This window comes from Mustela putorius, unplaced genomic scaffold, assembly GCF_011764305.1.
Source record: "Mustela putorius furo isolate JIRA1106 unplaced genomic scaffold, ASM1176430v1.1 tig00000281_pilon_pilon_pilon, whole genome shotgun sequence".
Taxonomy (NCBI): Eukaryota; Metazoa; Chordata; class Mammalia; order Carnivora; family Mustelidae; genus Mustela; species Mustela putorius.
In genome coordinates, this window is record NW_025421343.1 from 24,494,077 (window position 1) to 24,515,335 (window position 21,259).

At 39.2% G+C, this 21,259-nt stretch overlaps 1 protein-coding gene across 12 annotated transcripts in view; it reads left to right on the forward strand.

The window, feature by feature from the left end:
- The window catches only part of LTBP1 (latent transforming growth factor beta binding protein 1), a 399,079-nt gene that overhangs the window by 262,782 nt on the left and 115,038 nt on the right, over positions 1-21,259 (forward strand). For 8 of the 12 annotated variants that reach the window (XM_045079241.1, XM_045079243.1, XM_045079245.1 and 5 more), the window contains 6 exons: positions 558-725; positions 3,447-3,674; positions 5,771-5,793; positions 8,792-8,891; positions 9,303-9,401; positions 20,963-21,088. In XM_045079241.1, the coding sequence (XP_044935176.1) occupies positions 558-725; positions 3,447-3,674; positions 5,771-5,793; positions 8,792-8,891; positions 9,303-9,401; positions 20,963-21,088 (744 nt within the window). The remainder of the gene's footprint in view (positions 1-557; positions 726-3,446; positions 3,675-5,770; positions 5,794-8,791; positions 8,892-9,302; positions 9,402-20,962; positions 21,089-21,259) is intronic. The other 4 variants (XM_045079244.1, XM_045079247.1, XM_013062969.2 and 1 more) reach the window with 2 other exon arrangements.

Genomic DNA, 21,259 nt, shown 5'->3' on the forward strand with positions numbered 1-21,259 from the left:
TGTGCTGTCTCGTGTAGCCCGGCAGGTCAGAAGCTGCTCCCTGCCTCCCATCTGCTGTAGACTGGCCCTCAGCGAGTCCTGCAAGTTCTCACTGTCCTTAGGAAGGGCAAGAGCTGGCTTCAGCATCAGCTATGTTAAGTTCCTGATGTTCACCACGCCTGCTTGTTTACCAGACTGCCCCAGAACGATCCCTATTATGGCTCAATACAAGAAAATAAGTGATGTCGTGATTTTGATAATAGGTACCTAGGTTCAGTTGGGCGGTTGATTTTGGTTGAAATGGTTTCTGTTTACTTCACGTACACATACCTGATCTAATGCTTGCTGGAATGGACGAAGGGGCCAGATAGGGACAGGGAGGTTTGGGGCCCTGATTCTAAAACACATTTGGTAAACAGACTCTAAATCAGGAAAGGCGATGCCCTAAATCTACCTAAATTTGTTCTGAAGTATGGTATCTAACCCAGACTTTAGGGTTCATTTTATTATGACAGGAAAAGTCGATGTAGTCTTTTGTTGTTTCTTGGGTGACATCAGGCCTTATCTCTCTGCTTCAGCGGATACCCCTGTGATCTCTGAAGAGAAGGGGCCCTGTTACCGTCTGGTCAGTTCCGGAAGGCAGTGTATGCACCCTCTGTCTGTTCACCTCACCAAGCAGCTCTGCTGTTGTAGCGTGGGCAAGGCCTGGGGCCCACACTGTGAGAAATGTCCCCTTCCAGGCACAGGTAAGACATGACCAGCTGTATGCTCCTCCTATTCCTTCCCAGCCACACAAGGACCCAGGAGGATTCTGGCAGCTTGTGTTCCAACTTTTGGAACTTTTGGTTTCCAACTTCTAATTGACGTGTTAATAATACAACGTATTTTTATCTGTTTTGTACAAACCATGACCATAGAAGGTTGAATCAATGGAAAAGAGATTTTCCTGTTTCTCTGTAACATGACACTTCCTCTCGAGTCTAGCGTTCAGAAGTGTGAAGAGACCAGAGACCTTGCCGGGCCGCGTGCCATCCTAAAGACTGGCCACGTGTCCCATGCACGGCCACGAGGCCCTGCGGAGGTGGACTCACTCACTCACTCACTGGTTGAACATGTGCTTGTCACTTTCTCCATTTGCAAATGGAGGGAATTATCTTCACGACTGAATTTGTGCTGTGAAGATTAATAACTCAGGGGCAGATCCTGTCAGTGCACTGAGGAACTTCCAAGTCAGAATATTAATGGAAGTTTAATCGACTTACACTTTATAAACCTCATACTTTAGTTTGGTACATAGTTGCCTAAGGCCCTTAAAGGATAGCTATATTTCTCTCAGTGCCTGACTCCTACCAACGAGTCCTCAACTTCTCAAGCAGGAAGAGAAAGAAACATGACCTGCGGATAGCAGGCGTGATATTATCAAGGGAGGAGTGGTCCCTATTTCACAGCATGTGGTGACCATAAAAAAGTCTCACGAGGTGCTTGTTTGATAAGGTGCTTTCCACCTAGGGAAGTACATCAACTCTCACGGGGACTGTTGAATGTCTCAAAGCTGTAGCTTACACAGCAGCAGAGCAGCAGACAAGGTTTAAATATCAACGTAAATTTCATGACTCACCTTTGTTGGTGGTTAGGGTCAGAAAGAATTGATAAGGCAGAGGAGAGTATAGTGTTGATGGTATTTTGGTAGCTATGTAATTTTGGACACCTTCACGAGGGCCTGGTATCCCCCTGTGGGATTAGCTATTGAAAAGTAATAAAAATCCATGAAATAAATGACCTTCAGAATTTATAGATCCATTTCTCTTCAAGTTCAATTTTAATAGCTTTGTAACTCTTACATGATGCATAAATCAAGACGATGGATATAACACAATTAATGATGTATTTTATGGTGACTAACATAACACAATAAAAACTTTAAAAATAAATAAGTAACACAAGACAACATCTTCGTGACATCCAGTAACTAAACTGGAAAATAACATTAAAGATAGACTTTTTGTACTTATCCAGTTTTTGGTTATGTGGTGATTTGCCAAGATTTGATTCATTAATACTGCAAATATTTGATAGGAAAACATGTTGTCTTCTGGAAACATCTGGTCTTTCAAGTAAGAATTGTATTTTATAGTTAAATTTAAGAATGAATTTCCACCATTTAATGCGCAGTCCTTAGAAAAACACTGTTTTAGTGTGCTTCAAGGAGTATTTTAGAGTTTCCTTTTTATTGAGGACTAATTTTAGGTCCAGAACACTCAATAGGGGATCTCTTGTTGAGTAGAAGGGAGAAGTGACTTATTTTACTTTCAATTTGAAAAGTAGAAATAAAAAAGTTGACCATAAGCTCCTCAGTGTCTGCGTTTGGTAACTTGCCTCCAAGACCAACACCAAAGGGATTAGGTGGATTTTCCTTCTCAGGCCACACACTGCCTCGCCACCCCTGTCTTTCTCTTTCACTTATTCCTGGAGATGATGCAGTGGAGGTTAGCAGATCTTATGTGCCCAGTCTGCCTTTTTTTTTTTTTTTTAAACAGGCAAGACCACTTTCCTGGCAAGGATAGCAGTCCCAGGGCACAGAACATCTCCTGTCCTCTGGATAATTAAGCCAGCTGGTCAAGATCAGGCTGTTGCCTCCTCATCCCTTTTTTTGAAAATAACTCCATTCTGACTTGGCATGTCCTGTTGTTCTTGACTTTTCTCCCTCATCCCTTTAGTTCTTTGCCGGATTCCTTTTCACTATCCTGAGACTGTCTTCAAAAACACTCCCCGTTTTAGTCCTTCTTCATCAACCTCACCATATCCACTGATACGCTCCATTCTGGCTGACTCTTCAACTAGAAACAAATTATGAAAATTTCAGCATCTCATTTCCCTGACCAGTGATTGATTTTTCTCTTTTAGCCTTCTTATTAGTCATCTAGTGTAGAGAGATATTTCTGAGTTCCTTGTTAATAACTAATGCAATTATACCAAAGCAGGAGGAAAAGAAGAAAGCCTGGTTTTTGTCGACCTTATACACATACCCTATGAAATATATATAGTATATATGGTATCTTCTGTATGTAAAAACCTTCTAATATATTACATAGATTCCATATATGTGATATATCATATGATAGAGAAAACTAAATGTAGATAATGTATATATGGTATCTCCTAGTTGGTTGCTGAAATATATAGTATATATGAATATATGCTCTCTATATGTGCTATGTAGGCTATATATATAATATTGATAAGGAATTAACAGATGGAGAAGTATTGAATAAAAGAAAGGGTTGGGTTTTTTTCTGTAAATATGCAAGTTTAAGAGAAATTCAAGCATTATGCATCTGTTTTTGAAATTTTTAAATGTAACTATATTAATGATGATTTACTAAGAAATACTCATCATGATATTTTCCTCTGTATAAGTTTTGCACTTTTAGATTTTTAAAAGGAATATTTTCCCATCCCAAATCTAGCTGCTTTTAAGGAAATCTGTCCTGGTGGAATGGGTTATACGGTTTCTGGCGTTCATAGACGCAGGCCAATCCATCACCATGTAGGTAAAGGACCTGTATTTGTCAAGCCAAAGAACACTCAACCTGTTGCTAAAAGTACTCATCCTCCACCTCTCCCAGCCAAGGAAGAGCCAGTGGAGGCCCTGACCTTCTCCCGGGAACACGGGCCAGGCGTGGCGGAGCCAGAAGGTGAGAGTGGAAGTAGATCGAGGACCCAGCCCTCCATCTTATGTGTCTTTGGTTTCTCTGTTAATACCCTTCTAGAACAGGGTTTTTAACCTCAGCACTATTGATACTGTAGGATGATTCTTTGTGTGTGGTAGGATTTCATCAACCTCCTTGGGCTCGAACTTTTAGATGTCAGTAGCACCCTTTCCCCTCCAGGTGTTACAACCAGAAGGGTGTCCAGCCCTGCCAAATGTCCCTGTGAGTTAAAATGACCTCTGATTGAGAACCACCTCTGTAGAGTAATGTGTTTGGAGCAGGTAACGATATTCTGTGGTGATCTCAGGGATTGTTGGGGGCTACTTTGTCTTGGTGTTTATTCCTGAAGGGTAATTTACATCCTTTAGGGAATAACCCTAGTTCATTTCTTTGTCTAGAGGGCCATTTAATAAATTGTTACCTACTTCACTAAGTGGAATCTACAGACTTAAAGAAGTTAAAGCGTTGATGGAGCTTCCATTGGAAATAGAGGGCAACAGACAGTCAGGGATCATGGGAGACCAATGAGGCAGGACAGTAGAGTCCCCAAAGGGATCTTGGAAATCACCTTGTGTAGTCCTTTCATTGACTTTCTGAGAAGCCTGAGGCCTAGAGAGGGTACATGGCTTGCCATGTGTCATATGCAGAATATGTAATGGGGCCGAGAATCACATTTTTCCAAGAAAGAGGGTATAGCTTTGTATTCTAGGAGTCTAGAGACAATTGACCTTGACTGTGTCTCTTTATATAAGCCAACATATTCAATCCCTTGAATATCTTTATTATCCTAAGAATGTTTATCACAGATAGAAGGAGCAAACATTTTAGATTTATACAGAATATGTGTTTTCTTTAATGACGCTCCTGTTGGCTTCTCACAGTTTAGTGGGTCAGAATATAGGGTGCCCATTTATGGATTTTGTGAGGAGAGAAGGTATCTAGTTTAGTAGAGAATCAGGAGCTTGGCTAAGCTGCCTTCTAGAGAGGTCTTTTTTTCAGATCTCTGAATTTTTCTGTGTTCTAGCCTGTTGTATTTCACTTTTCCACTTGTGGCCCTTCTTGTTAGGCAGAGCAGGGAAGCCCTCACCTAGAATTGACAGTATTGACTGGTTTGCTCTACACTTGCGGTATGTTTGCAGATGTTTTCAATGGCTCATACTCTGCACAGGCAGGAGGAAATGGGCTCTGGTCCAGCTTCTGCCTCAGGACATCCTTGGTGGGTTAAGCAGGACAGACCGTTTGGTTGATTTTTTCCAACCACAAGAATATAGCAGCAGTGATAAGCCATCTGGTTCCCTCATTGCTTTTGGAAGTTAAGCATCTACCAACACTGTACACTAATGTTCATGGAGATGATGACTAATGAGAAAAACCCCAGTAGTTGTTAATCATAAGCTGGAGAACTAATACTAAAGGCCAATTAATGAGAAGCAAGTCTCTCTAAATCCAAAGGTACTCCCACTGTTTCTCAATAATGTTATGATTGTGTAATATGTAATCTGTTCAATATACTGATGCTAATCTCTAATTAGATTTTATTGGCTTGTGATTTCTCTCCCTCTAATTTAGTTAGCTTATCTTACTGACGATGCTCGCGGGGCTTCAATAAAGATTACGAGTACAGTACCCAGTCTTAAATCTCTTATTGAAATAGTGGCTTCCTTTTTTAACATTAACATCCAGTATCATATATTATGTTAAGGATAAGTACATGGCCAATTAATGAAAATGTTTTTTGATAAGGGAAGTTCCATAAAATTGAGATCAGCCCTAAAATAATGAACCAGAAAGTATTGTTTCCTTTAACCTGTTCAGTCAATGAGAGAGTTGGAAAGAGTTTCATCACATCTACCTGAACTTTGGTAGTTAAGGAATAATGTAGCATGGAGTGTATGTCTGTTGATCTTGTGTAAAATTCTCCAAAATGGCAGATGACCATAATTCTGCATTTTATTTTGTTTGATTCTTAATCCTTTTGGAGTGACAATTGACTTTTATTGTTTTTTTTTTTTTAAATTTAGCCATCCTGTGGTGTATTGACTTAGATTGTACTAATGCCCTTCTTTCTTTTCTGGTTTTAGTGGCAACTGCACCCCCTGAGAAGGTAATTCATTCATTATTTGCAAGTCTTTGTTTTTTGTTTTTACTATCAAAATGATTTTCTTTTAGAATACCTATTGATAGTCTGTGGATTCTTAAAACTTAAATACAGTAACATGCCTAGTATTCATTATTTGGTGTGAGGAATTATAGCATTCATTCAAGAAATATTTAGTGAGCACCTATTACGTAACTGGCACTATCCTGAGTATTAGGATAACAATCGAGAACAAATCAGACAAAACTCCTTGTTCTCATGGAACGTGACTTGTAGTGAGAGAAAACGGTGGGACTGATGGAATCAGAGGTTTAAACAGAATTCAAGTCAGTTTGTGGCCTGGACTGTGGATAGAAAAAAAGATTATATGCAATTGTGAATTCTTATATATGTAAGAGTGGAGATATATATATGTTCCGCATTTTCTCATATACTGAGTGAAGTACTTCTTAAGTCAACTAAAATTTAACATGCATGGTATTTGGTTACATTAAAAGAACAGAGCTTACTTACCCTTGGAAGTTACAACCCAATACTAGAATATTGGTTCTTAGAAATTTTAGAGAAATATTAAGTCAGCCTTCTGTTTTTTTTGGCATAAAAATGGGACCATGAATTGTGAGATTTATTCATAGGAAATATACAAATTTGCTGGATCTAAGCCTTGTTTATGTAATATTGTACCCTGTCTGAGTCTTGCTTTGATTCTTTAATAACATGAAAATTAGATCATTATTAAATCTTCACACCCAAGTATTAGAATTCAGATGGCACGAACACCTATAAATTATTATAAAAGTTTTTAAAATTTTTAGCTTATGCATATGGGATAGGATAACTTCAGGGTTCTACCTAAGTGCTGAAAGAATCCAGAACAATAAAGACGTAGGGTTTTAGAGTGACAGAGGCCAACAAAGAAGAATGTTGTTATATTGACACCAAAAGAAGTAGAACACATGTGCATATTTTATATGCACATTTACAGCTCCTGGATTGTGTTTCTAAAGGTCAGCAGCGTACAGTGGTTTGCAATTTTGTTGATTTTGAATTCAGTCTTGGTTGATATGTGGAAGCAATCCTTCAGGTCATGAGCAGACCAGCCAGCTCCCTGATAACCTATTTTCTTCGCTGTTGAGGACGGAGTTTATGGTAACTCTCATTAAATTCTGAAATTTACAATTTACATTGTAAATTTTTTGGAGATGAGACAGTGAGGAAAATGCCGTCATAGTCTTTGCAGTCTTGACTCCTCGCGGAGGTCTCATGATGTTAAGGATGGATGAAGAGAAAGCAGGGTAGCCTGTGGGTGGGAAATTATATGTGCATAGGTGCAGTGGAGGAGATAGCAAGAGGTCTGTTGGGGGAACAGGGGAGGCTTGGTTAGAAGGAGAACTTGGAGCTGCTGAGGAAGGCTTGAAATCCAGCTGCAGCTGTAATCAGGGTGGGATACTGTGCTTCTCTCTCTTGACTCCACTTGTCCAGTGGAGAAGGAGCATTGATTAGGAAGTCTGCTGCCCCGTGCTGATGGGGGAGATGCTGTCTGTAAGTCTCGGGAGTGCATAAACACCTGATGGTGGTCTGTTCCTTGTGGGCATTGACCACGGGCTGCAGGGAATGGGTTGCCATTTTGACTGATTGAGGTCCCCTTGAATAGGTAATGGAAGATTAGTCTGTATTCTTAAGATGGAAAAATGTGGGGGAAAGTAATAGTTGCTCAGTCTTTATGGAAGATGAATCACAGCAGAATTAACCGAGATAGGGAGATGAGGGAGCTTAAGAGACCAGTTAGATGATTATAATAAACAGGATGACACAAAGAGTCCAGACCAGGGTAGTGGGGGCTGTGGGTATGAAAAGGTCAACAAATATAAAGAACAGTGCAGCTGGGCAGGGCTTGGAACGAATGGAAGAGCAGGGACCATAGTGTGACTTGCAACATGATTTAATGCCTGTGGCATTGACAGACACGCAGACCGCGGAATGAGAGCCTGCAGGGCTTTGGCAGGGATGGATTGGAGGTACTCATGGAAGATCGAAATGGAGTCACTCTAAAGACTCATGCCTACGAAATTGGGTCTTTGATGAGCTACCCCGGCAGGATATCTATTTTATGAAAAGCGAAAGAGCAGATCGTTGAAATTAGGACGGCCATGAAAAGGGAAACAGACCTAGGGAGTGAGCTTTGGGGAAGATAGCAGTGGTGTGCCGGGCAGCCAGGACCAAGTAACCCAATGAATGCTTCTGAGGACGTGGGGCATGGGCATGCTGGCCCCAGCTGCTGTCTCTGCTGGTTCAGTCTGCTGGAGCCCCGAGCAGCTCTAACTGGAAGCTACATCACAGGTGCCCCCAGTCTGTGTTTTCACCTCCGGTCCAGAGGACGGGAGGGGGCCGCCGGACGCATGAGGAAGCCCCGGGTCCAGGTCCCTGTGTTTGTGTTGCTCTGCTTGACTACGCTGAGAGCTGGAGGTGCACAGTTACTGGATGGGAGGTTCGAGAGAGGCCTTACTGACTGCCCGGCTTAAAATATTTTAATGTATTGTGTGTTTTGGGTTGACACATGTGCTGTTCCTGTTATTTACTCTGCAGAGTGTGGTTGGTCATCTTGCTAGAGCAGGGTACCATGTCCATGAGAGGACAGCTTAGTTCTCCATTGGAGTTTGTTTTGCCTTGTTTGAGATCAGATGTGGGCCCCTGAGCCACATGTTTACAGTGTCTAAAGGGACCTTTTGCTTTGGACCCCCCTGGGATACAGTTGGGGGTGTGTACATACATCAGCACCGCTGGGGGAATCAAAGGCTTGCTTTAGTCGCGGCTCAGCATCACTTCCTATATGCATTTTTACCCCACAAAACTGCACAGGTCATTGTCGAGTGTCTCATGATACTTGTTGACTTTCTAAGAGTAGAATCAAGTAAAGACAGTAATGTGTGGAAACTGAAGATAATTCCTACTTTCAGTTCTTGCTCTCTCTCTCTCTCTTTTTCTTTTTAATACAACCGCCCAGGAAATACATTCATTGGATCAAGAGAAAACCAAACTTGAGCCTGGTCAACCCCAGCTTTCTCCAGGCATCTCAACTATTCACCTGCACCCACAGTTTCCAGGTAACCTCTGTTGATCTGAAGAATATTATAATATTCTTAAGAATATTAATATACTCATAATGTTAGTGTAGGGGTGGTCTTGTATGGTTTAGAATGGTAGAAGGAACTTAAGTTTCTCATGGTTTTCAGTGGCCAGGAGTAGGTATATATTGTTAGAACACTTCTGAGGGGCATCATTTGATGAAGGCTCATTTTTCCCTGGCTTCTGAATTGTTCTCATATATTCCTGCTGAATGTTGAAACTGAGGCTATAGATGACTACCAGGGGCTTTCGGGATCTATAAGAGTCCTTTGTATCCAAGCAGGACTGTGATAAGTTAGGAGACTTAAATTACGTTTGCATTTTATAATGGGACCTCCAAGCACCTAACAGGCTTTAATTTTTTTCATCCCCTCCTTTCTCATATATAGTAGTGATTGAAAAAACATCACCTCCCGTGCCTGTGGAAGTAGCTCCCGAAGCTTCTACATCAAGTGCCAGCCAAGTGATTGCGCCTACCCAAGTCACAGGTGGGTGTGGTGGTACGTGCCGCAGCCTGTGCTTGAGATGTGGGGGTGAGCCTCCTGTCAAATGTGGTATCAAAATTGTATCAAAGATATGAGATGGCTCAGGGAAGGTTAGTCATAATAGCAAATCTTTGGAAATCATCTAAGTACTGTTAAAAAGCAGGAACACTTAAATTAATTATGGTACATATACAGTGAAATATCTCATAGTTTTAATGCTGTAAAAGGCTATTTAATGTCATGAGGAGATGCTTCTGGCAAAATGAGCAATACAGAACACGGTATGATTCCAATTTTATTTTTTAAATGTTTACAAACACAGAGAAAGATACAGCACATCCAAGGGGCTCCCTCCTGGGGGGCTCAGTGGGTTAAGTGTCTGCCTTTGGCTCAGATCATGATCTCAGGGTCCTGGGATCAAGCCTCGCATTCTCCCTCTCCCTCTGCCCCTCCCCCTGCTTGCACGTGCTCTCTGTCCAAAAAATATATAAAATCTTAAAAAAAGTAAACAAGTAAAACACCAAAAAATACATGAATTAAAAAGTACATCAAAGTGTTCAACCATTACCAATTCATAGGATCACAGATAATCTTTGTTCTTTGATTTATTTTTATATATTTTCAAAATTCTTTATAATAATTTTAATCATTAATGACACATTATAAACATTTATAGTAATGTGAAACAAACCAGCGGCATAAAAATTAATATCCTTAATGTATAATGAGCTCTTATAAGTCAGCAATAAAAATACTAATAGGAAAATGGGAAAATAATAAAATCAAGTAATTTACAGAAAAATCATATAATAGGAAATGTCAACCCATAATCAAAGAAAATGCAGATCAAAATAATTATTATCAAATTAGCATTTAATTTTTACTAGAGTAAAATTGAGGTCAGACACATTGCTGAAAGGAATGTAAACTGGTTCACCACTTTTGGAAAGCTCAAACTGGCATAATGTATGAAGGATTTTAAAAATAGGGTGCCTGGGTGGCTCAGGTGGTTAAGTGACTGCCTTTGCCCCAGGTCATGATCTCAGAGTCCTGGGATCGAGCCCCGAATTAGGCTCTCTGCTCAGCAGGGAGCCTGCTTCTCTTTCTCTTCTTTTGCCCCTTCACCTGCTTGTGCATGCTAGCTCTCTCTCTCTCCCTCAAATAAGTAAAAATAAAATCTTTAAAAAAAAAAGAGTTTATTTATTTGAGAGGGAGAAAGAAACGGAGAGAACACATGCATGAGCAGGGGGAGGGAGAAGCAGACTCCCTGCTGAGCAGGGATTTTTTTTTTTTTCCCACCACCCATGACGATGCGGGACTCAATCCCAGGACCCTGAGATCATGACCTGAGCCAAAGGCAGACAATTAACTGAGCCACCCAGGTGCCCCAAAAATATTCAGAACTTTTGACCCAGTAATCCTATATTGAAATACCTAGTGTGAAGAAATAATGTCTCTGAAGACTGAGATAATGATTTATATAAATGGATACTTGCCACAGCACCAGCTTTAATAGAGAAAAAGTAGGAACAATCTAAATATTTAACTATAGGGAAATAGATAATTATGTTACATCGAGGCATTGGAACATGATGCCATGAAATACACTATTTTTGAACAATTTTTATTGAAATCTAGCAGAAAACGGTCACAAAATGCTATTAAACACAAGACAAAGTATATGAAAATAAAGGAATGGAGAACACCATACCAGTTATTTAAAAAAAAGGGGGGGGGGCAAATGGGTGGCTTAGTGGGTTAAAACCTCTGCCTTTGGCTTGGGTCATGATCTCAGAGTCCTGGGATCAAGCCCCACATCGGGCTCTCAGCAGGGAGCCTGCTTCCTCCTCTCTCTCTGTGTGCCTCTCTGCCTATTTGTGATCTCTGTCTGTCAAATAAATAAAATCTTTAAAAAAAATTTTTTAAATAAATAAATAAACACCTTATACATTGCGAAAATCCTGGGAGAAAATATGCCAGATATTAACAGTGGTTGTTTTTTATAGTAAGATCCAAGAGATGTGGGGGTATTGTAGAATATTTTCTATTTTCCATATACTGTATAGTGGGCAAATATTTTATAGTCAGAAATAGATCACCAAGATGTATCATGCTGACTGATGGTCAGGATGAGGTTGGCTGTATATAACAAGAGAAGTCAATAGAGGAGTCTGCAGCCTTTCTTAAAATAGTCCTTCCTCAGAAACATGATATGCATAATTTTTCAAATAAAAATATGCTCAGTGTGTTACTTAGGTGAATTACAGTTATCATTTCACAATGCTTGTGTATATCAAAACATCAAGTTGTGTACCTTAAGTATGTATATGTTTTATATGAAAAAACAGTACAATTATATAAGTGATATATATATAAAATAAATCATATAAAAATATGTTATTTTTATATGTTAAAAAACCTTTTGGCTGTTTTCTCAAAAATGTGGTTGTAAGTTCTCTTAGATATTTGAATTGAGACATCAGACTGGAAAGCGTTTTATTTTGTTTTGTGTTTTGTTTTGTTTTGTTTTGTTTTGTTTTGTTTTGTTTTTGAGAGAGAAAGAGAGTGCATGTGCAAGCTGAACATGGCAGGTTTGGGGGTGAGGAGAGGGGGAGAGAATACCAAGCTGGCTCCAAGCCCAGTGCAGAGCCCATCACTGGGCTTGATCTCAGGACCCTTGATGTTGGCACTGAGCTGAAATCAGGAGTTGGATCCTCAACCAACTGAGCAACCCAGGCACCCCTGGAAAGTGTTTTTAGAAAGCACCTGTGTGTTCCAAGATGAAGTGCACTTGACAAAGGAGCGTAGAGTCACATCATGGACCTCACTGTGTTTTTACCCAGTTCAGGGCACTGTAGCCAGAGCCGGCCAGAGCTGTAGCCTTCCCCAGTTAGTGCATGGCAACCGCTCTTTGATTTTACTCTTAATACTGAGTTAAGTGATAGAGAAATATCAGATCTTCTCAGTACTTCTAGAGTGATGCAATGAAATGATAGTGTTGTTATTGTTGTTTTTTAATGGCCAAGACTAAACAGTTCTTCTCTATTCTGAAGCCATTTATGGGTCTGCTTGCTTTATTAAGCACATCTGTAAGAGAATCTGCTGTGCACTGAAACATACACCAAGATACAATACACCATCTTGGACAGCAAGGATTTTCACACTGTTGACCTCATATTATTAGAAAGGAAAATTGCAGTGTGACAATGCAATGTACTAGGTCTGAATACTGTATACCTACGTTTCTGTTTTCCAGTGTACAAGTACAGTTTTATGCCTTTTTAACAATGGCAGACTTCAGTGGGTGGACTTTTTGCCAGCAAGCTTCGTAGAGGTTGAATAAGATTGACTAGATAAACGCAGTTTTGCCATGTAAATGCAGCTGTGTGAGGAAAAACAAATTGAAGGTACTTAGCTTCAACTGAACTTTTTCCCAAAAAAAGTGGCTGTGCTCTATGAAGTTGTTAGAAGACAGCTTAATTTGAGGTTGGCAAAGATACAGGGCCAACATCTGCTATCACATGTTGGAAGCACGACTGTTTCCTTCCAGGAAAAGAGTGACGTTGAAATTTTATGCAGCATTTGTAGGTGTTCCTACATCCTATAGTAGAGGAATCTTTCTCGAACAATCCATGGGGAGAATATTACAGTCTTTGAATTAAAATGGTCTGCAATTTTAGAGCTACACAATAATCAGCAATCTACACTAGAGCAAGAAAATTGTTTTGTATCAAATTTAATTTAAATCAAACTATAGATGTTCCCATTGGTTGATATGAGAGCCAAACATATAGATTAAGGGAGCAGTCTGATCCGTTCTGTCCAGATTGTTACACAACGGTTTTTTTTTTCCCTAAAACACAGAGGAGGTAAATCTTGTCACTATTAGTTTGTCTCACAAGTTGAAGAAAGGAATAGAATAATACATAAGAATCTAAAATAAACAAAATCAGCTCTACATTGCTTAGTGATGATATCTTTATGGTGGTAAGATTGGAAGGAGCCTTTTCAGATTCCTTCAAACATACTTTGACATGCAGTAATTATGAAGTGAGCCACATTTGCAGGACATAAGTGTGATATATTCCACTCGTAACAGCAGATTTGGTGGCTTGTGACATTATTGGCATACTGTTTCCAAATAAATTATACATTTCAGCATATAAATTCTTGATTTAACATAGTGTCTTAATAGCTCAAGGATAGGTTGGAAAATCAAACCTCTGGCAAATATTTGCGAAGTGGAAACATCTGTTTCAATTGTTGTGGGACAATTTATGCTCATTGTGGGGCAGCTAGGAAGCCAGAGCATTTTTGTAAACCTTTCCATGAATTAACATTTGACGCCTTCTTCCTCCTCTTCCCAAACTTCCTCCATGGCTCTCACATAACAGCCAAAAATTATTCTTTGACTTTCATGACTACCTTGTGGAAACCTTTGTAATGATCATGGCCCAACATTATAAAAACTATTTGCTCATCAGGGCTTTTCCAAAGTTCAGAATTGACCCCGTTAAAAAATGTTTGTCCCTAAAGTGTATTGCCGGTCATTACGGCTTCAGTAAACTCTGTATGCTGACGGAAAATGAACTCCTTTTTTCATTTAAAATCGCCGTGCTTTAATATTTCCAGGCTTTATTTACTTAGTTACTTACTTACTTTGAGTAATCATCTAATGAGGAAAAAAGTGAAAGGTCAGCATACTCATTCTTATATTTTACCAAAAAGCTTTCTTTTTCATTTTGGAAAAAATGTAATAAATATACCAAATTCTTTTTTTAAAATTAACATATAATATATTATTTGTTTCAGGGGTACAGGTCTGTGAATCATCAGTCTTACACCTTTCACAACACTCACCACAGCACATACCCTCCCCAGTGTCCATAACCCAGCCTCCCTACCCCTCCTCCCCTGACCCCCCAGCAACCCTCAGTTTGTTTCCTGAGAGTCTCTTATGGTTTGTCTCCCTCCCAGTCCCATCTTGTTTCATTTTTCCTGCCCTTCCCCCTCCGACCCCCTGCCCCGCCTCTCAAATCCTCATATCAGAAAGATCATATAATAATTGTCTTTCTCTGAGTGATTTATTTTGCTTAGCATAATACCCTCTAGTTCCATCCATGTCATTACAAAAGACAAGGTTTCATTTTTGATGGCTGCATAGTATTCCTGTGTGTGTGTGTGTGTGTGTGTGTGTGTGTGTTGTATGTACCACATCTTCTTTATCCATTCATCTGTTGATGGACATCTGGGTTCTTTCCATAGTTTGGCTGTTGTGGACATTGCTGCTATAAACATTCAGGTGCATGTGCCCCTTTGAATCACTACATTTGAAGATATCAAACTCTTAAATGCACTGTTGGCCTTATTGCTGTGATAAATAGAGTATTTGGTTTTCCATTGGCTTTTGGTCATGGCTCTTTTTCCAGGTTCTAAATGGAACTCTAAGTGAAAGAAACAGAATATGGTCCTTGACCAGGTGAAGGTAAGGGTGTCTTAGGGGCACAGAGAGTAGGAAAAATTAAGGTGGTCCTGAGGACCAGGGGACATGTGATGAGCATTAGGGATGAATCCAGTAGAAAGAGCCTCTTGATGATCTCTTTGAGAAACCAAACATGCTAAAGAAGTCTAGACCTTTTCATTAACTAGAATACCCTGGAGGCCAATAAATTAGTGTTTCCTCTGTGAGGTTTTGCAATAATTCTTGTGCTTATGTCCACACAGTCTGCTCAAAGAATTGTAGATTTCAACATAAGCTGATTCATTTTATGGGAACAGATTCACATCCCTATGTATGAGGGACCTCTTAGAAAAATAAAAAACATAATGTCTTTTTCCTTAAAAAAAATGAAAAAATGAGAATTTTTCCAAATCTTCCTCAAAATAGTACCTTCAGGACTTGCCTTTCTGTGTAATAATACACCCTGGAGATTGAAAATCTAAATCTAATAGAAAAGGAGGGGAAAGCACAGGCAAAGGTGGTTAGGAGACTTGTTTGAAAAATTCTGAGGTGTTTTGATGGTGTTACAACTCTTCTTTCTACTTACAAGGGTGGAATCCTGCCTCACGGATGGAAGGGAGCTCTGAGGCCACACTGATGAAAGTCACATTAATTAATCACTTACATTTAAAAAATGGGACAATCAGGGTAGAAATCAAGTACATTTTAGTAAATGTCCCTCCACTCCTTTGATGTATCTCTTAGTACCCTCTAGTGGTGTCACAGTAACATTTTCTTACATACATTAGTACCCTGCCAACTGGGATCAACCTTTTTAAGCTGTATCTCTATAAACTTTATCGGTGAGGTAATTAGGTAAAGATCCTCAAACATGCCTCATAAATATTTATCCTCAGAGCTTCTTCTGAAGATACTAGAATGGAAGAAAAGGCCATTATATTCACTTTATTTCCAAAGACTAAGCTGTACATTTCTTGAGTATTTCCCCTATTTTAGAGCTGATGTAAAAAGGAACAGTTTAAATATGTTGGCAGACTATGGTGTAAGGATGTATTATATTTGATTTAAACATCACACAGTTTTGAAGATTTTTGTTCACACATGTAAAACTTCCATTCTACAGCTATGCTTGGAAAGTTACAGATATTTGGTAATCAACAAATTGGTATGTGTGGGTATTGGGGCAGCAAGTCCTGCTCAAGCACTGCATGAAAACCCCAGATTATTATAGACTTGAACTTGTTCTGAATCCTTATCCCGACTACATTAATTCATCTTCTGATCTTTTTTTAAAATCTGATCAATATATCTTTTCTGTTTTAAGAAAATGTCAGAAAACTGTAAAGGAAGATCAGTAATTACAGAGAAAATCGAGAAAAGTAAATACCAATAATTTTCAGAGAAGGCATCTACCTACAATATGGGATAGATGGTTAGAGATGTAATTTTCACACTATTCTTGTAAGGAATTCCTGTAAACAGAGAAGAGAATGCTGAGTGTCTAAGATTTTAACCTGGAGAGGGTGACCTTTTACCTTCAGATTTTTGTGGCATAAAAATGATTTTTTTTAAAGGAAGATGTCTGATTATAAAAGTAATTATACATGTTCATTGTGGAAATTTTGAAAAATGAAGAAAAATATAGAGCAGAAATACTAATTCCCATAATCATAACATGGAGATTTCTTTCTTTCCTGTCTTTTCTGTGTATGTTGGAATTTAGATTATATTCTGTATTTGTAACCAACTATATATTTTTAACAAATAAGCATTTTCCTATCATGTCAATGATGTATTATGCTGTATATGTTTCATAATTCATTTTTTCCATTACTACCAGTCACTGAAGTTTAAGCAGTCATGTTAGTTACCCATGTTTTTAGCCTTTCAAGTTACTGTATGTTTTCTGTGACTTTACATTAAACAGACTAAGCCAGTCTATTTTTCTGGTGGTGAATTAACATAAATAGGCTCACTAAAGGTCTGGGTAGTTTGTAAGCACGGGGTATCAAAGTGGATACTGCAGCTCTGTATGCATATGCTTCCTTTTAAAGTCTAAGTGACTTTCCAAATAATTTGCACCAATTGTCTTAAAGTCGAAGCACAGTGAATAGCAGTTGATGAGAAATGAATACTGTGGTTTGGGTTTTTGGAAAGCAGCCTCAGCCCTAATTCATGTCATGTCCATAGTGAGTCTTTGTTAAAGCACTGCGTTTTCACATTCTCCTGCAGAATGCATGGTAGGTTATTGGTGATGGTAGCACACCTGATTTTCTTCACGCTCAAACCACAGACCCCCTCGAGCAACGCTGTTGCTATAGCTTATCCTGCTTGAGGCCCTGAGTGCTTGCCCTGAGCACTCAGACTCTCCCATGGCAGCATGCTTGTGAGCGTTGTTTACTTGGTGATGGGAATGGGATCATAGTCCAAGGTAACATTGTTATAAATGTGCAGTTTCTTTGTTATATATTCTTAAATGACCTCAAAAGGAACAACATCTACAATGATGATAATAATGGCTAGCTGGGCTTTCTTACACATAAAAAGTTATTGGTTTAGATGCAACATGGGGGCTTAAGTGGGTAGGAGAAGAATCAATGAAACAAGATGGGATTGGGAGGGAGACAAACCATAAGTGACTCTTAATCTCACCAAACAAATTTAGGGTTGCTGGGGGGAGGGAGGTTGGGAGAAGGGGGGTGGGGTTATGGACATTGGAGAGGGTATGTGCTTTGGTGAGTGCTGTGAAGTGTGTAAACCTGGCGATTCACAGACCTGTACCCCTGGGGATAAAAATATATGTTTATAAAAAATAAATTTAAAAAAGTTATTGGTTTATAATCCACTGTTAAATCAGTAAAATTAAAAAAATTAAATATATGGATTACTTAAAGGAACTTTCCTCCCTTATTTCCTTTTTTAAATTTTTATTTTTTTAATTTCTTAATTTTTAAATTCCAGTATACTTAATGTACATTATTATATTAGTTCCAGGTATACAAAATAGTGATTCAGCAATTCTGTATATTACTCAGTGCTGATCATAAGGTATTTTTAATCTTCTTCACCTATTTCAGCCATCCCCCTACCTAAATCCCCTCTGGTAACCATCAGTCTGTTGTCTATAGTTGAGTCTATTTCTTGGTTTGTCTCTTTTTTTCCCCTTGTTCATTTGTTTTGTTTCCTTCATTCTGCCTATGAGTGAAATCACATGGTCCTTGTGTTTCTCTGATTGACTTATTTCACTTAGCATTATGCTCTCTGGAAATCCATCCACGTTGCAAATGACAAGATTTCATTCCTTTTATGGCTGAGTAATATCCCATTGTATATATCTACACCACATCTTCTCTGTCCATTCTTCTGTCAGTGGATACTTGGGCTGTCTCTGTAGTTTGGCTATTGTAGATAATGCTGCAGTAAACATCTTGGTGTGTGTATACCTTTGAATTAGTGTTTTTATTTTCTTTTGGTATGCCCAGTAGTGGAATAACTAGATCATATGGTGGTTCTGTTTTTAATTTTTTTGAGGAACCTCCATACTGTTTTCCCCAGTGACTGCACAAGTTTGCATTTCCACCAACAGTACATGAGGGTTTCTTTTTCTCCATGTTCTCACCAACATTTGTTTCTTTTGTTGATTTTAGTCACCCTGACAGGTGTGAGGTGATGTCTCACAGTGGTTTTGACTTGCATTTTCCCTGATGACAAATGATGTTAAATATCTTTTCATGTGTCCTTTGGCCTTCTGTAGGTCTTTGGAGCAATGTCTTTTCATGCCTTCTGCCCATTTATTAAGTGGATTTTTTTTTTTTTTTTTTTGGTATTTAGGTATACAAGCACTTCAAGCACTTTATATATTTTTTAATCCTAACCCCTTATCGAGGTATATCATTTGCAAATATTTTCTCCCATTCAGTAGGTTGTCTTCTAGTTTTGTTGATTGTTTCCTTTATTGTGTAGAAGCCTTTTGTCTTGATAAAGTCCCAGTAGTTTATTTTTGCTTTTGATTTCCTTGCCTCAAGGAACATATCTAGAAAAGTGTTGCTATATCCGATGTCAGAGAAATTACTGTTTGTGCTTCCTTCTAGGGTTCTTATGGTTTCGGGTCTCAATGTAGGTCTTTAATGACTAGCTTGCATTGAGCATATGTAGTGTGCCAGACATTGGGCTGTGTGCATTAGCTGTGTTTGAACCTGACGCTCAAGTTGGTGCTCTGATTATTCCCATTTATCTAACACACAGAAAAGTGAGACATAGAGTGTTTGAGTAACTGGCCCCTGTGTTACACAGCAAAGAAAGGGCAGCAGGATTTGTGTTTGCACTGTCTGTAAACCTGGGCTTCTACCAGCTGGTCTGCTCCACCATCACAAGGCCACTATAACATCTTACAAAGTCATCGAAAACAGACTAAGGAGACTTCCTCTTACGAGGCCACTTTTGAGTCCTCAGGTAATTTAAGGCCATCTTATATCCTTTTGGTCATGAAGCTCATTTTGATGGCCTTCACTGAGCATGGATTCCTGCCTCTACCATAGTGTGTTCCCCGAATAAAGTGAGGACTCAGGGTGCCAGTCTGCTCAGGCCTTACAGAAGAAGTGAGTTTCCAGCAGGAACCATTAGGATCACAAAGGATTTAGCAAAGAAGATTGGGAAGAAGATTCTGCTTTACCTCAATACAAATATGCTTATGCTGAAATTAACAAATTAAGAGTGAATTACACCGGGGCGCCTGGGTGGCTCAGTGGGTTAAGCTGCTGCCTTCGGCTCAGGTCATGATCTCAGGGTCCTGGGATCGAGTCCCACGTCGGGCTCTCTGCTCAGCAGGGAGCTTGCTTCCCTTCCTCTCTCTCTGCCTGCCTCTCTGTCTATTTGTGATCTCTCTCTATCAAATAAATAAATAAAATCTTAAAAAAAAAAAAAAGATTTAAAGAGTGAATTACACCCAGAAGTTTGGCTTTGATGAGAAATGGTAAACCTTTCTTGAGAATTAAAGAGAAATTTTGGAGGAGGTTGGACACAGTTGTTGGAAATTGAATTTGACCTGCTAATGAATAAAACATTACCACATATTTCTTATCAGGAGAACTCACCTGATGGTTCCAAGTCCATCCTGTCACATTAACTGGAGTGGATAGAAACTCATTGCAGGCCCTCTTAGAAGTTAGAAAGAATTGATTATCTTGCAACTTCCAAAGTGCCCTTTTCTGAGTCACTCTCCACTCCCGTTCATTTTAGAGATTGTTCTATTAGGAATTATTGATGATTTGGGGTGCAACTAATTGAGCAATTATGCAGTAAGCAAATGAATTTATATTTGATTTTAGAGGTTGCTGTCTTTTTTTTTTTTTCCCCAAATTGATGTAAAGTGGACACAGTATTGCATTAGATTCAGGCATATAACCGAGTCGTTCAACAAGTCTGTTTGCTATGCCATGCTCACTCACGCACAGCCGTCGGTCACCACATGATGCTGTTGCACTACCATCGACTAGAGTACCTGCGCTGTGCCTTTCATCCCGGTGGCTTCATCTTTCCGTAACTGGAAGCCTGTATCTCCCACTCCCCTTCACACACCTTGCCCCAACCCCCACCTGCCCATCCTCTGGCAACTACCATTTGTTCTCTGTATTTAAGGTCTATCCCTGCTTTTTTGTTTGTTTGCTCATTTGTTTTGTTTTTTTAGATGCCATATGTAAGTGAAATCGTGTGGTATTTGTCTTTCTCTGACTTGCTTCTCTTAGCAGAATACTCTCTAGGTCCACTCATGTGGTCACACATGGAGAGATCTCATTCTTCTTTATGGCTGAGTTATCAGCCACTGTCTATACCACATCTTCTTTACCCACTTGTCTTTTGGTAGACAATTGGGTCACTTCCAGGTCTTGGCTATTGTAGATAATGCTGCAGTAAACATAAGGGTGCGTGTATCTTGTTGAAGTAAGGTTTTTATTTTCTCTGGATAAATTAGAGGTGACCTTTGTCTTCTAACTGCATACCTGATGATAAGCTAAGCAGAAAATTCACAGGGATGGTTTGAAAAAAACTCTTTGTTGGGTGAACTCTTTGTTGATGTCTGTTTTTTTCTCTATTTATTTTTAAGAAATCAATGAGTGTACTGTGAACCCCGATATCTGTGGAGCAGGACATTGCATTAACCTACCCGTGAGATATACCTGTATTTGCTATGAGGGCTACAGGTTCAGTGAGCAACAGAGGAAATGTGTTGGTAAGAGACGCTTTTGATAGATGAAATTATTAAATACCAAATATTTACACATTAAGAACATGTTTTATGTAATTATCATGGGAAATGTTATTGTGTTTAATTTTTTCAAAATTTTATCCCCGAACTAAGAGAGCCCAAAAAGAGGTTTATTAATCTTCTGGGATGCTCTTG